Source organism: Tetrao urogallus (assembly GCF_951394365.1).
Source record: "Tetrao urogallus genome assembly, chromosome: 1".
Classification (NCBI taxonomy): domain Eukaryota; kingdom Metazoa; phylum Chordata; class Aves; order Galliformes; family Phasianidae; genus Tetrao; species Tetrao urogallus.
The window spans coordinates 13,570,241-13,588,847 of record NC_136813.1 but is presented as its reverse complement, the minus strand read 5'-3'; the positions used below and the strand labels follow the sequence as shown (position 1 = coordinate 13,588,847).

Genomic DNA, 18,607 nt, shown 5'->3' with positions numbered 1-18,607 from the left:
AGACCTCAGCTAATACCATTTAAGTTGAATGTATGAAACCCTGAAGACAGCATGTAGTGCAGGACTCTCAGCTGATCAAAGTCCATCCCTTTCAACTGAAGATGTGGCAAGGAGTATTTAATCAAAGCTGGTCTGCATTTTAGACCAAAGTTCAATCAGCAAAGAATATACAAACAGGCGGCGAACAGTTTCATTTCTCACTTTCCATACAATACTTGCTGGGTTAATTAAAACAAAAGACAAGCTTCCGTGTAACTTCTTGCAAAATTATATGGCTTTTTTGTTTTTTTAAATGCAGGTTTCCTTCAAATCATCTGTTCGCTGTTTGAAGTGCACATACCCTGTGTAAAACATGTAGAACCATCTACACCTTTTTTTCCCTAAATCTCCACCATAAAACTTTCCTGTAAAAAAGAAACTGAAATCGTGTTTCAACATGATTGAATTCAAAGAGGGAAAGAAGAAAGCTGACAGTTCTTTGAATTTTAGATTATATATGATTAGATATAGAGTATATAATTATTGTGTATATATACACTTAGATCACAGATAATGAGTGATCTGTTCAAAATGATGCATCTTCCATTTCTAACACTGTGTTCATTAACAGAGATATGCAAACTGCAGTGCTCAAAGAATATAGTAGGAGAAAAGACCTTATTAGGAGTACAGTTTTCTTTTACTGTCATAGCTGTTCTAGTTACAGCAGCGGAGGTACACTTTATATACTTTATTTATGCTTGCATAAATATATTGTTACCAACAAACCTCTCCTCAAACAGGCTTGAATAATTCTGAGGAAAAAGAATAAGCAAGTACAAACTTATGTAAACCTAATGCCCTGAGAAATCCTCAATGAAAGGGTTCTCATTTTCATTTTTAATTAGTATATGAAATACTCTACATCAGCTAGTTCACACAATAGTAGGGGACAGATTTAATGATATATTCAGTGAACTGTAGTCAGGGAAGATATCTAAATACATACATACTGCTTTTGAATAAAACAAGATTTCATTTTCTGATATGTGATAAACTAACAACCACTGACAATCACTACCATTTTAGAAGGGCAGCATCTTCAAAACAAAGGGGTGCTTACCAGTGAAGTTTCATCTGCCTTTGCAGATTCACATATGCTTACTTTGACAGAAGACACTAATTCAGTGAAAACTGATATTGCTCAGAATGAATACATTCTGACATGCATCACAAAGCAAGTAAGTCTTTCCCCATCCTAAGTGATGTCCTTAAATTGTTCTTCTGGAAAACATAAGTACGGAACAATCGAATAACAACAGCCCTTTCAGACGAGTAACATCCATTTTGTGTTAGTGACAGGGCTCATAAAGAGGTTATGTCACTGAATTTGCAGATCAAAACCAACTGTGGCTCACGTTCTGCTTTTATACGAAAATAGAAGGCGGAGCTCAAACTCAAAATCTGAAAGGCCACTGTGATCAGATGAAGGGTTTGGGCTTCTTTCTGACCAATGGCCACAAGAAGTATGGCAGCAGGAGTTCTTAACCTTGACAATCATAGACAAGACAAGCCAATAAGAAAAAACATGTACTAAACAATGTGTTAGACAAGGGATAAGAAAATAGCATTATGGAATACTTTTATTTTCTGTCAGCAATTCTTCGTAGTTCTTCTTTGTTTTAAAGATACAACGTTCTTCCATTACAAAAGAAAGAAGCAGAAAATGCCAATGTGTATACTGTATACTCCGACCTTAATCATCACTACTATTCCTTTTCCTACTTCAGTAGTTTAATCAGCTACTGGATACAGGGCCCCTGTGGCACTTTCCATAATGATGTTAAGCACCATCTTGCTATCCCTTCCCCCTCATCCAAAATTCATAGAGATCTCCATAAATTATTATCACGATCCTTAAGTGGGAGCGATAAAAATGTTGAGGCAAAGATTTCAATCTGAGGTCACACAATAACCCATTTGGCAGCTCTGACATATAAAAACCAAAAGAAAGGAGACTGGGATACCTAACACGAATTTGATCACTAGCAACAAACCTCTAAAACTGAAGTTCAGAATAGAACAACAATAAAATTGAAGGAATATTGTGTTTTACTTGAACTCCTGGAGACAGACTTGCCTAACTACCCGCATGGAGTACTACTATTCAAATTAAGATTTGTGTCAACCCAAAAGAGACAGACAAATCAACTGCCAGTTTCCAGTGTTTTTCCACTTCAAGTTCACCATCTCAGTTTTCAAACTAGGTACCCTCCAAAGGCAAATTATTTTTACTTGTGCTTCAAAAAAACAGTCCTACCATCTGCAAGCTGAAGTAACAGTTTAAAATCCCTTTAACGGGATTTGATACTAAAGCCAATTCTTGGAAACCTGTAGCAATAAAGCTGAATGATTCCAAACTTCCAAGTGGTTCTAGGAAATTTAATTTTATAGAAAAAGCAGATGTTCATCTACTTCACCCGTTCCAGCAACTAAGAATGCCTGCCTAGCTTCATACTGAGACATTCTTTAACTACCAAGAAAACATATCAGCATCATCTGGAAGGCCTAAGAAAAACATCAGGATCTATGAAGAATGACCAATGGACAATAGTGGAAGCTGGTAAAAGGCAAAGCTGCACAATATACAAGATTGATCTGGCCAGTTCCCTTAAAGAAACAACCTTATAAGTAGTAACATGAAGCCCTTTTCTAAGAGGCCTACAAAGACACTGAGAAAGGTTGGTCAGCATGTTTGTACCAGATGCTCCACTAGTACAAAGAATGCTGCCAACACAGGCCTGAGGAAGCCCTTGCCCATCCCCCTTCCTTTGATCCCATTAATCTTTTTATGATTGTCTGTGCTTGGCAGGAGAAGACCCTCCTTTAAAATCTAGGAAGGGACTAAATATGAGAGCTTATCATTTCTTGTACCTCAAAATTATTCTGATGCCAAATACATACACCTGAAAGACCAACATCTGAGCCACAAGACTTTAGAGTAGGTTAAGCGGTGCAGCTGACGACGTCAAGCCCACTTTGATCCAAGACTTGGGTCTGACAGATTTGAAGTTCTTATCTCCTACTTGGAGAAGTCAGATTTTAGACCAGCCTGCTGCATAGCAGGATATTCTCACCAAAACTCTTATCTGATCCATTAGTCTTAAAAGACTGCTTCAGAAATCATATCAGTGATATCATTTTATTTCTGTTTTAAACACATGAATGCAATATCCAGATTCTCTTCAGCAGTTAAATCCATAGGTGTGTCTGCCTAAAACAATTTCTTCAAACTTGGTCCTCCTTCTTCCCTCTTTTTTTAAGCCACTTTATGGAAAATTGCCAGCACTGCTTTTGAAAGGAGTATATGCACACCTACTAGGGAAAATAAGGATGAATACAAAGTTGCCATCTGATGATGCACATACAGAGAAATAAGAATGGTCTCCCTGGACCTAGGAATTCAGAATCAGAAAAGGCAAAGACTCTTCAAACCCTGTTTCTGAATACTGAAACAGAAGAGTGTGTTTGCCCATACCATTCAACAGCTTTGTTTTCAGTGGTTCTTCAGATGAGTTAAAGTGGCACTATCAAATGAAAAATCTTTTTTTCCCTCATTTTCAATTAGTGTTAGTATGATAATGATCAAAACCTTTAGAAATACAAAGCCGAAGTCACCTATGTTTCCTTCAGGAAGCATTAGTAGTAAAAAAAAAAATAAAAATAAAAATAAAAATAAAAAAATTTAAATCCAAGCCCGTACATTAAAACACATTGATAGAAAAAAAATGATGATGTAGGGATGAGGATTTTCAACATACATTGAGCACTGAAAAGTAAACTCCTGAGTCATTCATGTTCTATTTGGGGTCACAGCACATATTAGCTGAGATCTCTATGAGGGAAATAAACGCAAGCCTCGGTACGTTAGCTCTGTCAAACCGATTTTTCTTCCTTACTGGAGTAGCTTAAGAAGGTCACAAGTGCGAAAACATCAGGAATAAGATTTTCCATTTTGTTGGCTCAAATGACAAAAACATAAACCACAATACAATGTGTACAACTTCAGATTTCAAGGAAAACTCCTTCAAGCTCAACAGCAGCTAGCAGCTTGTCTCTATTTGCCGTCACTCCAGATCAGAAGAGCTCACATGCTTTTTTTTTCTTCTTCTTTTTTTTTTTTTTTTTTTTTCCTTTCCTGCCCCTTTTCAGTTACACTTGAGCTCTTTGACTGAAAAGGTCTGGAACAGATTAAAAGTCCGACCACAAAATAAAGAGCCTTGGCATGTACTCAAGTCTGTCTGGGATACACATACACAGTGGGCCCAAAAAGGGAAGCTATGCAGCAAGAAACCCTTATGCAGTCTTTTGGATATTTCTAACTTCTTACAGTTTAACTGCACAGCACATTTGATGGAGTTTCAGTATGTACAAAACAGGTTCCTTTCACCCTTATGGTTAGGCTGTACCATCTACAGGGCTGGAATATAGTTCTGAGAAGCAAGATCCATCTCATTCATGACTTCTGTCAATTAAAGTCTCTTCCCCTCACTCCTTTTTAATTCCAGCTGGTATGTCCGGCTCATCATTTGAAACTGCAACGTAATGCAAAGAAAAGCAATATGCTTATCTTGCAAGACTACTTAAGTAAATATAATTGACCTGATCATTTTGAATGCAAAAGGCAACACCGATTTTCAAAGTGACTGCTTCCTTTTCAGCCTTATTCACATATTATGTAATTGTGAAGTTGCAAGTTACCCACACGCTCCTCTTGCAACACGCAAACAGGTCTGCAGTTCTGACTGCTCTTAAAGCCAACATGGACATTTGCCAAAGTTGACAACCTTCAATGTAAGCCCCACCTTTGGCTCAAGTTGCACAGTGGTTCAACCTGTCTACAAACTGGAGAGCAGTTTATAAACAAAGTGTGACAATCCAGTGTTTACTCTAAGAGCAAAGGGATGTCTAATGTGAGCGCTGAAGCCTACAAAACAAAGGAGCTGAAGCTGCTAACAACCATTTCAGAAAAACAAAGACAAAAACAAAACAAAACAACCTAAAAACCAGAAAAGTGACTGTTGAGTTTTGCAGCTCTGTGTTTATATGGCATTCATGGAGTTAATGCCTCTCCCAAAAGGGGCCCACAGTTGTTGTTAGGTCAACCCCTGTAAAGCTTCAAAGGCTTTGTATCCCCTCAGCCTGACCTACTCAGTGATCTGCACACTGTTTTCATTTAGTTGCACTCAGTCCAAAACTAAAGCTTGAAAACCACAATGATCTCTTTTTTTTTTTTTTTTCCCCTCTCTCTTTTCTTTTTTTTTAACCCCTACTATTTCTTCCATGTCTCTGGAAAAATAACTAAAATCCAAAAGAGATGAAAATAGTAAGCTATTGGAGAAACAAATTAAGGGAAAATTAATGCATTCAATAAAGCTTACATACAGAGGTCATGACTTTAAACAAAAACTGAAGTTGTAATACTACCTTAAATACATCAGAATAACTACTTGGACTAAGAAACCAGTTTAGAGTTTATATGCTGCTGGTATTTCTATTCAGCAGTGCCAATATTTTATTGAAGTGCTTGCAGCTCTGCTTTTTCATACAGATCAAAAAATTGCAAAAAGTTGGTACCGGTTCTGCTTTGTTAAAAACTCACATCCAAACCTTGTGATCCCTAATTTCAGTTACTGTTTCTATTTTCAGTAATAGCAGTCTAATTAAAATATTTGTTACCTTACAAAAAGAGCATTAAAGTAGAAACCACTCAACACTTGCTTCTTCGTGGTTTAAAACAAAGTATCATCACGATCATCACTGTGACAAGCTGGAATTATAAGCTGGTATATGTTTCAAGTGTATTTAAAAAGAATGAATTATTATTTAACAATGCCCTTGTTAGGGTAGCATAAAGGAAAGTATTTATTTATTTGGGAATTAAAAATCTCTTCTGTTGCAAATATCTGCAAGTCTTTGGGAAGAATGAGCTTGGCTGAAACTGTGTTCACCCACTAAAAGGAACGTGTTTAGATAAATCATTTCTGAAGGCCACCAGTTTAGGAACTGTATGGATCATACGGCAAAATCCCAACCGCTAACATTAGAAACTTTGGTGACATATTCCTACAGGATGTATACTAATTCCTCTTTATGTTTCCTTTTAAAAAAAGGATTTAAATAAAGCCTATGTTTCAAATTAGAATACGTACTTCATATTATATTATAGTATAGTATATATACTGCACTATAAAGAGTTTTCAAACTATGACTGCAAAATTAAAGCTAAGTGAACTGAAGTGAATCAAAAACTCTGAAGTGAGATGAACTTTTACCAAAGCGTGGGTCAAGCCTTGGGTCTAGCCAAGATGTTGTCTTGTTCTTATGGTTTATGTAGTAAATTTCTCCATCCTGGGTCATAGCTTGTTCCCATCCATCGGGGAGTGGGCCTGCAATATAGAAGGAAGGAGTTCATGGTGGACTCTTGTTTGCTCCAGCTGAAATTGATCTACAAAAAATCCCAACATTTTACATATATAACAGTAAATGAAACAAAAAAGTTTCAGGTTTATGTCTAGCATTTCTAGGATAAGGACAAAGAAGTGGCGGGTGGAAAATCAAAGAACAAAAAGCACTTCTATCATCATTCTGATTTAGGATTTGGAGTTTTACTTATAATTTATGTCTTTTTGTATGCTTCTGACACTTCCTTTTGCTATGACATTACAGTACAAAACCAGCAATAAGTCAAGCCTGCCAGAATGAAACCAGCACCAGAAAAAAAGAATAAGCATAGAGATATCCCACCTTGTGTGGGAAAGTTTATCTAGTGATTGAGAGCAGCAGCAGCAAGAACACGACAAGACTCTGAAGTACTATTTCTCTGACTTTTCACAAACAGTTAAAAATAAATAAATGAAAGTGACGAGCCTTAATTGCACTTCATACCGTAAGCTGCGATGAAAGAGTAAGGCTTAAGCAAACAAAAACACAAGCCTGAAGAACAGGAGGCAAAAAAGCAACGAAATAGTAAAGGTAAGCACATCAGAAGCAGACAAGACAAAGTGCCAGGACCAGCAGTGCTATCTCTCTATGAGCAGGAAGGCACGCTCAGGGACACCTACATTTAGAAAACGGTGAAGGGTGAAGGGCAATACATCGTGGCAAAGTACTGGAGCCCAATGCTAATGTCTAAATACAGAGTTCTAAAGTGTTTCCATTACATTACAAAAGCAGCTTTGGAGAAAACAATCTTTTGCTCCTGTGCTGTTCAGAAACCACTCATTCCTGTCTCTATGTGATCACACACCTACATCTGTATTACACTTAGAATAAATAGTATTTTCTCAGCTACGTTCACCCCATTTTGTCAGGCAGGTGCTTTAAAAATACATGTTTTAGAATCAAAAAGATATGTACTTTAAAAATACCTGAATTAGAGGCAGGAAAATCTTGCCTGAACTCCTTTACATTTAAATATGATCTTCAGATGACACAGCAAAAAGATTCATTACAAATGTTAAGAAATGTAAAAGAAATTAGAACAGCATCTGTTCCGGGACACCATCATATTTCAGCCTCTCTTCTCACTTTTCCTCAGCATGATGTAACAACACACTACCAAAAGCCATCTGTCTGCCTGATTTAGACCAACAGACCATTCTGCACAACATAATGTTTGTGTTTATTTATGTCTTAAAATTTCACACACGAGATTCAAAGTACATACACCCAAAAATTAAAATAAATGCCTGAAATATCTACTACATCCATGTTCAAATTACATCAGCTCTTTGCCTGCCACATTGTTCTACACTCAAATTACTGCTGAAGATTTTCATTGCTTGAAGCCTTGGGGGGCAGGGACTAGATTTGTTTGGTTAATCTCAAAAGATGTTCCCGAAGGAATGTTTTAAAACAAAATAAATTAAAAGAGCAAAATCATCATTGCATTCCAGTAATACCCCAAGGCATAACAAGGACAAGAATTTCTTACTGTAGTCTTTGGCCCAAGAAATCCCCTGCATAATACATTTCTATCTCTAACTCTTTCATTTTGGCCCAGAATGCTATGCCTTTCTCTAGCACTCCACAATCGGAGCCACAGGCTGTCAAGTGAGGAAAAACAGCGCCCTAGCCATTGAATATTCCCTGCCTGCCCCTAATGCTCACAAAGCTTTAAAGGCTGCGTACAAGTAACAGCGGTACCTCCGCTTTTAGGCCAGTAAGCAGAACAGCAAGAGTGACAACCCTGAAAAATTCATAAACCCTAACACATCCTCAGTATAGCAGGACCCTGGGCTAGGTTACCGTACTCACAAAGCAGCCAACTGCACCATCAGATGCTATTTTATAAAATTCACAGGCACACAGTGATAGGCCACACATGATCCAAGTGCAGAAGCTGATGCAGGACCAACATTTTTTGCTGACCACTAAGCCCAACACCCTCGCCATGTGGGCAGACCTTCTCACTACCATTCTCCCTAGAGTCCTTCAAAGCCACAAACCCCTAGGAGATGAAACTCAGCAAGAAAATCTCTTTTGAAATGCAAAGCCAAAAAAAAAAAAAAAAACAAAAACAGCTGGCTCTAGGAAAAACACAACTACCCTTGGGGTGTGGGTCCTGCTGAACACTGAGTGAAGTGTATTCTGGTCCTGCATGTTTCTTTGCAGCAAATAAGAATAAAATGCCTTTGAAGCCAGATGCCAGGAGCTGATCAGTCCACCTACCTTCTGGAAGAACACTGCTTATTAGATTCAATGATCTGATGACTAGTAGCTTCCCAGAAACCAATGCAGGCAAGGTTCTCTGTCTGCTGTAGGTCTCCCTGCTCACCTGGCTGCCACAGCAGCTACGCTTCCTCCTTGCTAAGTTCCACCAACTGCTGCAGAAATAGAATGTTTTTCCTAGAAAATTTTTGGCATTAGGCACTATGCTGCTTTCTTCCCTAGCTGGTAATATGCTCCTATTTCTCTGCTGTTGTCGCTACGTGTTATAATGGTAAAACTACATGTTTCTGCTGTTGTCCCTACATGTTGAAAACTGATTAGTACCACCTTCTGTAATTTGTTCAGTTTTGTGAGCAGTTATGATACCAAAGATTGTCAAGACAAGCTCAGCATTACAGGCAAGTAACAGCAGAAAAACGAAAAACCATGATGAAGAGTAGCAGACAGAACACAGCGCACAGAACATCTAGGAAAATTCCTGCATCTCCATGTTTACTCAAAAGGCTCAACAGAAACAGAATTTCCAGCATTGCTCCAGTCCATGTTAGACAACAACAGCCATGCTGGGTGTAACCAGAAGTCTTTTTAGCACAGGCACCTGGTCTGAGTAGATGGACGTTTACTGTTGCTCAGTGAATGAAAGCTGTTTGCTGTCTATCAGACTCTATAATTTCAATAAAGCACTAAATGCGTATATAGATCCAAAAAGTATAGAGGCTATAACTTGCTTGGCCTCCAGGTATCTCATGTGAGTTCTGAGGCAAAATCATAGAATGGCTTTAGTTGAAGTGATCCAAGGATCAAGTCCCAACCCCACTGCCACAGGCAGGGCCACCGACTTCCAGATCTGGTACTAGACCAGGTTGCCCAGGGCCCTGTCCAACCTGGTCTTGAAGAGTCTGCCTATTTACTAGATGTCAAAGGGTCTCTTTTGCAAGTACTTTTCCAGTGTTTTGTTAAACCTTCATAAACATTTGGCATCCAATGGGAACCGGCTGAAAGAGTTGACTCTTCAGCTTGGCAAAGAAAAAGCTCTGGGGGGACCTCAGGGTTTTTTAATAGCGGCTTTCCAGTGCCTTGAAAGGGGCCTACAGGAAAGCTGGGGAGGGACATTTTATAAGGGCAGGCAGCGACAGGACAAGGAGAAATGGCCTTAAACTGGAAGAGAGTAGATTTAGACAAGATATTAGGAATAAGTTCTTTACTGTGAGGATGGCAAGACACTGGAACAGGTTGCCCAGAGAGGTTATGGATGTCCCCTCCCTGGGAGCATTCAAGGTTAGGCTAGATGGGGCTGTGAGCAACCTGGTCCAGTGGGAGGTGTCCCTGCCTATAGCAGGGCGGTTGGAACTAGATGATCTTAAAGGTCCCTTCCAACCCAAACCATTCTATGATATCCTTGTGGCATGGTATCCTTCCAGTTCTGTTTGATGCCTCCTTGGTCAACTGAATACAGCCACAAACTTACTTTCAGCTCTATTATGTTACTTGCAAAGGGAGAGACTAGCCTTTTAGTTCAACTCACCATTTATTGCCGTATTTTAAAAGAATGGTTATCCATAAATTAGATTCCAACTTCCAAATGGAAGCCATCCTTAGAAAAACACTGATAAGGCATTCCTCTTTAACTAAATATTTATATATTGCTGTAACTTAACATAAGTACATGTAATTTTAAAAGTCTTTGTGCATGTCTCTGTTCAGCTCGCGTCTCCATTCTTGATTGCACTTTCTCAATTTACCATCATTGCCATAAAAATGCAGAACTCACTGCTGGCAGATAAAAGGCAACAGAAAGAATAACTAAAGCAAAAACATAATATAAATTCAACCTATGCTGATATCACAAATAAATCTCACAAGTCCTTACAGTCTCTGATGTGCGGGTGTAAAATAAATGTAAATAAAACTGCATTTTAATTACAAGGTTAATGCATATTAGATAGCATCTCTAGCTATTAAAAAAAAAAAAAGCTCACAGATGACAAAGGAACTGAAACACCAACAGCAAGAATCACCATATGCAAACACTGACCTTCACAAACCTTCCTAATTTTCTTCTTTGAAATCATGGCACCATTGCAATTATCAAACTTTTTAAAATAGTATCAAACTGTACAGAATTTACCAGGAGTCCAACTTTATTCTGTCAGCTCAGTACAGCTTACAAAAAGCTACTATTAAAAATGGTAAGGAAGACATGAAACATTCATGTCATGCAGACACTTTGAAACTTGAATTTCACAATAGACCATATGCAATGCTGAATATACACAAAGTAGAATTTGTAGTATGACTGGTTACACAGAATGGAAGCCCACAAAGCATGAAGCATGAAACCATGAGAAGAGCTAGTTTTAGTATTGCTACATTTCTCTCTACTCCCCGCAGTGGGGAAAAAAACAACCAACAGCAACACAAACCACACAAGGCGACCTTAAGTTATGACTTTGAAAATTAATCTTCCTAACCAGTCTTAAACGTGGCGCTGCAACCTAACTTCAAGAGTCCATGGAATAACAGGGGGTATACAAACTTTCACCAGGAAAAGCAATGCAGAGTTGCAGTGCAAGGGAAGACGAGGACAAAAACAGGTAATCTGCTCCAGATCCAATGATCTGCTGTCTGCATGCAAGCAGAATAGGCTCAAGTAAGCAGCACTGTTAAGCATGACTCAAGAAAATAAAAGTAACTGAAGAAGGGAAGTGTATAAATGCACTTTATTTTATTCAATTCATATCAACTATCATTATTATAAGAAACAAGCATTGTTTATAATCAGATGCATAACTTCACTTTAGTTGGAACTGTACATTTTTGTTAGCGTTAAATGTGAATCAAGACAGATTGAGTATCACTTTTCCTGCATTATCTTTAATTTATCTTTAATTTAATTATCTTTATTTTTTAGAATTTAGAATTTAGAATTTAGAATTTTATTATCTTTAATTTAATCTTTAAAAATTTAAAATGGTTAAAAAAAACAGAAAATAATGAGAACATTCTAAACCAATTTCTATATATATCACACTGTTGGAAGAAACAAGCTTGTCTTCTTCCCATTATTACTATGAAAATGCAATCATATTTAGCAGAAGATTAAACAACAAATGTTATCTAAAAAAGCACTACTCTATACACACGGCACAAAACATTTTAGTAGATTGCACAATTTACTCGAGCAAGCCAGGTTCAGTAGAGCTGAGACAAAAACATACCAAAGAACCTAAAACAAAAACATTCTCCCATTCACACACTGATGCCTTGTGGTAGAGGATGTACGCTTACTAACACTCCTCAAACAGTCCATCCACAAAGTGAAAAAAAACCCTAAAAATCTCCATCTCATGCTAATCTACATCTTCCCTATGCCAGTTTCAATTTCAAACACTGCTGACCTGCCTTCATCCTTACCACAAATCTGTTTTCTCTCCTACTTCCTGAGCTCCATCTACCCTTCTCACCTAGAAAACTCAACAGGTTTACCTTCAGTATGCAGACAACAGATCTCCAAGTTCTGTTCTATCCCTCCTTCTCAGTTTGTTTTCCTGTTCTTAATTCTAGCTAATATACCCTTCCAGTGACTCTCATGGCATTTCCTAAAATCCCCGGCTTTCAGATTTCACCACAGCAACCTTACTTGCAGGCTACTACAACATTCTGCAATTCAATACACTAAAGATTGGTCTGCAGCTTCTGATGAAGGGCTACAATTCACGAGCACCATACAAGGATGCACAGAAAGAAAAACATTCGCTTGTGGACATTTTTATTGTAAGTCAGCGACCTCCAGCTGCCCCAGGACTTACACTTGCTTCTCCCAATCTCTCTCATGAAAGGCTCTCTCAGCACTAGGGCACGTTTCACTGCCAGCAGTACTTCAGAACAGGAAAATTCTGACTCGAAGAGGTCTCAACCTTATTTCCCAGTTCTTGAGGCCAAACTGCCGAATTAGAACATTAAGGAGCCCTATGTCTATATGACGCTGTCAGATTTAAATTCCACTGAGCTGAGTGGGTAATTACTTGATTTTTCCATTTTTCTCATTCTTTATGAGGCCATCAAGCAAGCACAAACCACCATAAACTCAGTAGTACACAGTGACAAAACCAAGTATAAGCAGCTTCAGTAGAAACAAATATACAGTTAAAGACTGTACATGAGGATTTACCAAATAAGGTATCAGAAATGGAATCATACAATAAATACGAGTTCAATATTATTTAATTCAAAACACTTGTTAAACACAATCAAGTTAAGCATTAGTGGGTGCACCCCCAAGAGCCAGTTCCAAATAACATTACCTCAGCTTAACAAGTACCCATGGAATCCCATTGCTAGAGTAACAAAATACAGGAGTTTCGCTTGCTCACAGACTTGCATCAATAACTTTTAATTTCTTGATTTTCTTTTTCACATAGCCCTTCATTACTAACTACTAGATTTATTTTTCAAAGATGCTTCCCTCTTAAAACAAACTATTTTGTTTACTTTTTTTTTGCTAAGAATGTTTTTTTTTTTTTTAATAAGTATACACAGCACATCTGACACTTCACTATCAACATTGTTTTTCTGCTAATACTATAATAAAATGGAAGGTTTGAGGAGTCATCTTAAAATACAGAATTTATGTCCGTAATAGACTAGCATATTCAAATAGACTAGTATCTACTTTATGTATAAATAAAATAAACCAAAGGCAAGACAGACCAGGAGAGCTGTTTCCTTTCTCCTATTTTCTGTTCTTCTGATGTGTCCCTACAAAAGCATATCATTCTCTTTTGCTACAGAAAAGAACAATAATCAGAGATTGTATTTTCACATTAGACACTGAGAGCTTAATTGTTCTGAATCATGACTTTCTGAATCTGAACTGAACTCTTTCATTTGTGCCGGGATAATCCAACCTCCTGGCCTTGCCAGCAAAAAGTTTGATCAGCTTCCATCTAACACCCAGTCATGAACAGCACAGATTGGTCATGCCTGTTAATCTTTTGGTATTGTCTAGAGCGTATGAATTGCAGCATGAAACAAAGCTGTCTAAACGGACAACAAAAAGCAGCACCAGAGAATAACTTTTGTGAAATACAAGAAAAGCAGACATACACATGAAAAATCAGACTGAAAAAAATGAATAACATGTCAACCTCAGTGACGAGACAGTGACAAAGCATAGAGAAGAGTGCAGCAGTAAAAACAGCATCTGCTTGCTCTCTGCACCATCAGGACAACAAAGCTATGTAAACATATAGCAAATTTTATAGTAAGAATAAGCATACCGTCCTGCTGTCGAGTAACAGACTCCCTTAGATCAGCTGAAAAACTATTCTATGTTCTAGGAAAAGACATCTGATTTCCTCAGCTGAAGAAATAATAATCAGCATACATTGTTTTGGAAATGATTGGAAAAGAAGAAAAAACAACTTTACTTCTAAACAAGACTTTCCAGGTGTTTGCTTTACTTGTTAAGTGAAGATGTCCATAACCAACGTGGGAATTATAAACGAATGGCAACACGCTTAGCATAATAAGTGAGCAAGGGAAGGCAAAACAAAACATAAAAACCAAACATTGCAGAAGCTCTAGCTTTGAAGCAAAATGGCAATACTTTAATGAAAATTCTTTTAATCAGTTTAACGGCATTTTCAGTCAGAAGAAACAGAGGCAGGAATTCTGTTTCTTCAAATGTTTGGATCATCCACTTGAAAAAAAATAAAACACAGACCCAAAACTTACAGCATGCTTTTTGCTGGCAAACACTATACGTTCTCTCACCTCAAGTGATGTTTGCTGCATCAAGATGCTTGATGCATCATTCTTCACAAATTTAAAGTTTAAAAATAAACAGACAACTGTGAGATTTCAACTCCTCTACCCCCCACAACATCTTCCCGATTAAAATAGCTAGCAGTATCTTCATTTGCATGACCTTCTGCACAAAAACAGTTTTTGCTTACCTGATGCTGAGTTCATTAAGTTCTGTTGCACGGGAGGACTGGTGGGAGCTGTAACATTCATCTGGGAAAGCATGGCCTTCCTGGGATCTTGCCATGTTGTTGTTTGATCAATATGACTACAGAAACAAAGCAAGAGTTAGGACAGTCATGCGTTCACAATAATGACCTGCTAGCACAGAAAGTTTAACAACAAAAGGTTAAGCATGACAACAAGAGCCACATTCAAAACCAAACAAGAGCTTTTTGGATTCTGTCCAAGCATTACTATACCTCGTATTCTCAAATACTTTACTCTGGTCACCATCATTTTCCCACCAAAGAGCTGCAGTGATTAGAGCTAGAGCAATGGAGAGATACAGCTCAGCATGAGTACTGGAAGCTAGACTGTTGTCCCATAATATATCCATGAATTAAACATTCTCTTCCTTTCCTTGCTGATTAGTTACTTGTCAGTTTTCAATGCAACTTGAGTGTCTTTCAAATCCAGCCAGTTATGCCTGGAATCTCAAGCACAGTCAAGTAGTTTGGCATGACGAGTTCATGCTCAGTGCCTGGGGAGCTGTAATGAACAGGCTGGTGAGTAATCATTAGTCTTCCCCAACATAGCCTACATTCTCAGGTTATTTGATGGAGTACTCCCCCCATCCCTGAGAACTGAACATCTGTGGTAACTTAAGTAACCAGCTGCACAAGAGTAGTAACAAAAAAAAGCAACTGATGTTCAGCTGCTTTTCTATTTCATACTAGAAGATGAGGACAGTTGGATTGTCAAGTAACTCAGTGAGCCCTCTCTAAAAGATAATCACAAAACTTTGGGAGCTTTGATGTATCTGTTTTGAAAAGAAAAACCAAAACCCTGGAAAGTACCTTCACTGTCATTCACAAAACTATTTAAGTCAATGAAAACACAAATGTAATGAATGATTACTTCATCTTCTGAGTATGCGATTAGCGTGCTTTGCCAATCTAATGAATAACAAATGCACGCTATTCACGAACAAGCATCATAGTATCTTGATGCCATTAATTAAGATTGCTCTGAAAAGCTCACATGGACAAAAATAAAAACCACTAACATGCAGTAAGCTTTGACGGTATCAATTCAAACTCATACTAAAATAGTTTGATTAACAATTAGAATCCAACACATCACTAACTTGATACCACTCTTTCATCATACTGAACACTCTTAAAGTTACTTCTTTGTGGATTAGTAGAATGTCCAGTTTCAATTTCTCCAATGAAAGTTCTACATTTAAAGTTGCACTGCAGATTGCACTGTGATCCAATTTCAAATCTCGGTACTCAATTCACACGCTTAATTTGTACCAATGTTTTGCATCGTTTTGTACTTTTTTTCATGCCTCAGTATGTGTACAGAACCATCAACTAGAGAGTACATTTTCCATCTTTATACTGGGATTTAAACAGTAACTGTGCAGAAACTCTTCCAGCTCAGAGCCGATATAACTTTCAGGTATATTCAAGTTTAGGAGATGGTGCTGTATTTAGACATGCTAAAGGGGCAGATAATTCAAATTTGGTCACCTCAACACTTACATCGATGAAAACACCAACATCTGGCCTTGCCACCCTGCTCTCCACTAACTAGAATGGAACATATGAGAGCACTGTTAGGATGCAATTCATTTGAGAAATTTAAGGAGGTGAATCACACCTATATTCTGCGTTGCAAAGGAAGCCTAAGGTAAGTGGGTTAAATACACTGACATTAGAGGTGGTGAATCCCAAACTTTGTTTGTGTGTTTGCATGACCACAGCATCGCAGAGTTAAGTCACATGTTAAGGCCTCATCACAGGTAAAACTGGACAAACAAAACAGAACATTATCTTCTCCTTGCTCTAAGCAATTAGCTACTATGACAAGAAACTACTAAGGAACCCTTTAATTCCAACTAACAAAAACGCGCTCCATCAATTTAGCAAGAGTTTTTAACATGTTCTTTGGTACTCAAAAATATTGCTTTTTTGTTTGTTTGTTTCTTAAACACCAAACACTAAGCTGTGTATGTGAGTATTAGGCATTTCCACTTGATTGAAATGAAGAAAGTACAATTTCAAATGATCATAAAATGGCTCATAGTCACTCAAACAATTACCTCCACGCAATTATTTATCACATTGGAACAGGAAGTCTCCTGAGCAGAAACTAGACAGTATCGCAAAGTGACTTGGACTAAGAAGTTTTATCTTAAGCCTTTTCTTCTTTCCTTGCATCCTACCCTCTTCAAACATACACAAAATTTCAGTCCAAAAGAGTTGTAGACATATTCCAAGAGAGACACAAAATAGGAAGGAATGCTTTTTCTACCAGAATGCAATAGTAAACAAAGCCTTACTCTGTGTGGCAAGTACTGCCTTGCATACAGGAAGCCACCCTGCTACAATAGGTTCAATTAAAATGGTGTCACTGCCACGTTAGTTTCCATGGCACACAATCATTACAGGTACTATTAGACATACTGTGCCTTTGCTTCCATATGTTTTCCAACATTCATCTTAATGAAGAAGCAGGCCACATGCAGCAAGGCCTCCTTAATTTTTCTTTTAACCTACTTATTTACAGAACAAGGAAAAGCATAGTAAAGACTGCCATATATACACCAGATCTTAATATGAAAAAGCAGTTTTCATTTTTTTGACGGTCAATTCTACAAGGCAATGAAAACAGGGAAAGATAATACAGACATAAGAACACAGGTAATGTTTCACAGACGGTGTGTTTAAGTTACAGCATCAGCATGCGCCACTTCTCCTCTCCATTTCAAATTTGATATATTTGCTCAGCTCCGTTCTGGGAACAGTGGAAACTGGGAAACCACCACTGTGCCCATGATTACACATTCTTTTGTTTCCATTTAACTCCTATGAAAATATTTGTAACACTATATGCTTATAAAGCAGATACCTATGGTACATATTCTACAGCCTTTGTTTTTATACACTCAAAGAGTGTAGAGTATAAAAAAAGAAGGAAAAAAATTGTCTCACTGCATTACAAAACCATTTGCACAGTTGCTACAGGAACACATGGAAGCAACAGTCACCAAGTTCTTCAAACATAACTGAGTAAGGAACAGACAAAGGAAGAAGCAATTTAAAAGTACGGCCAATTAGAGCACAGGGACAGCATTATCTGCTGCTTAATTACACGAGGCAAAGTAGTGCTCAGATGGAGTTGTTAATGTGGTCGGCTAGTTCAGACAGCAGCAGCTTCCAGCTTTGGCCTAGCTGGATATCCCTCGAGAAGTCAGCCAACAGAACTCCAACCAGCCTTCTTAGAAAAGAGCCACAAAAGAAAGGCCTCAAAGTAATCAAGTTGATTATGTTAAAATCACAGCAATCCCTAGGTTGGCTCATTAAGGCAACGTTGTCCCATCCCACACAGTTTTCTGCTTCCTGACCTACATACGCCTTTCCCTAACGTCTTCATTCAAAACCTGCCTCTTCAACTGCCTCCAAACCACAGTCCTCCCACATACCCCACCTCTCTATACAATGTCCTGAGTTTCTGAATGCTATATGGTAAAAAACTCCCCTAATACATCACAGCATATCAGTTCTCCTCCACAAGTTCCAAATTGTGCTGACCAACTGGAGGAACACAGAGCAGACTAATACTCATTAACATGGGTAAAATATTTAAGTAAATCTTAGCACGATGGTAAGGAATACAGGTCTATATTTTGGTGCAGCACATGCACCAAGGCAACTTAGTACAAGCATCATGTATTTCTCATAACCAACCATGGAAACAGAATGTTCTCTGCGGGTAAAGATCTTTCCCTCTGTTTTGAACATCAGTGCAGAAAAGGCCGAAAGAACTCTGACACCAGCACTGTGTTCTCTCTAGCTGCACCAAACAGATTTTTTCCATTGTAGCTTCACTGCATGCCTGCTGCCCCCATCCTTACATT

At 38.0% G+C, this 18,607-nt stretch overlaps 1 protein-coding gene across 4 annotated transcripts in view; it reads right to left on the bottom strand.

The window, feature by feature from the left end:
• Positions 1 to 18,607, bottom strand: part of YAP1 (Yes1 associated transcriptional regulator) — a gene marked incomplete at both ends in the record, with an annotated part of 79,080 nt that overhangs the window by 21,453 nt on the left and 39,020 nt on the right. For 3 of the 4 annotated variants that reach the window (XM_079542056.1, XM_079542057.1, XM_079542058.1), the window contains 2 exons: positions 6,315 to 6,428; positions 14,670 to 14,785. In XM_079542056.1, the coding sequence (XP_079398182.1) occupies positions 6,315 to 6,428; positions 14,670 to 14,785 (230 nt within the window). The remainder of the gene's footprint in view (positions 1 to 6,314; positions 6,429 to 14,669; positions 14,786 to 18,607) is intronic. The other variant, XM_079542059.1, reaches the window with a different exon arrangement.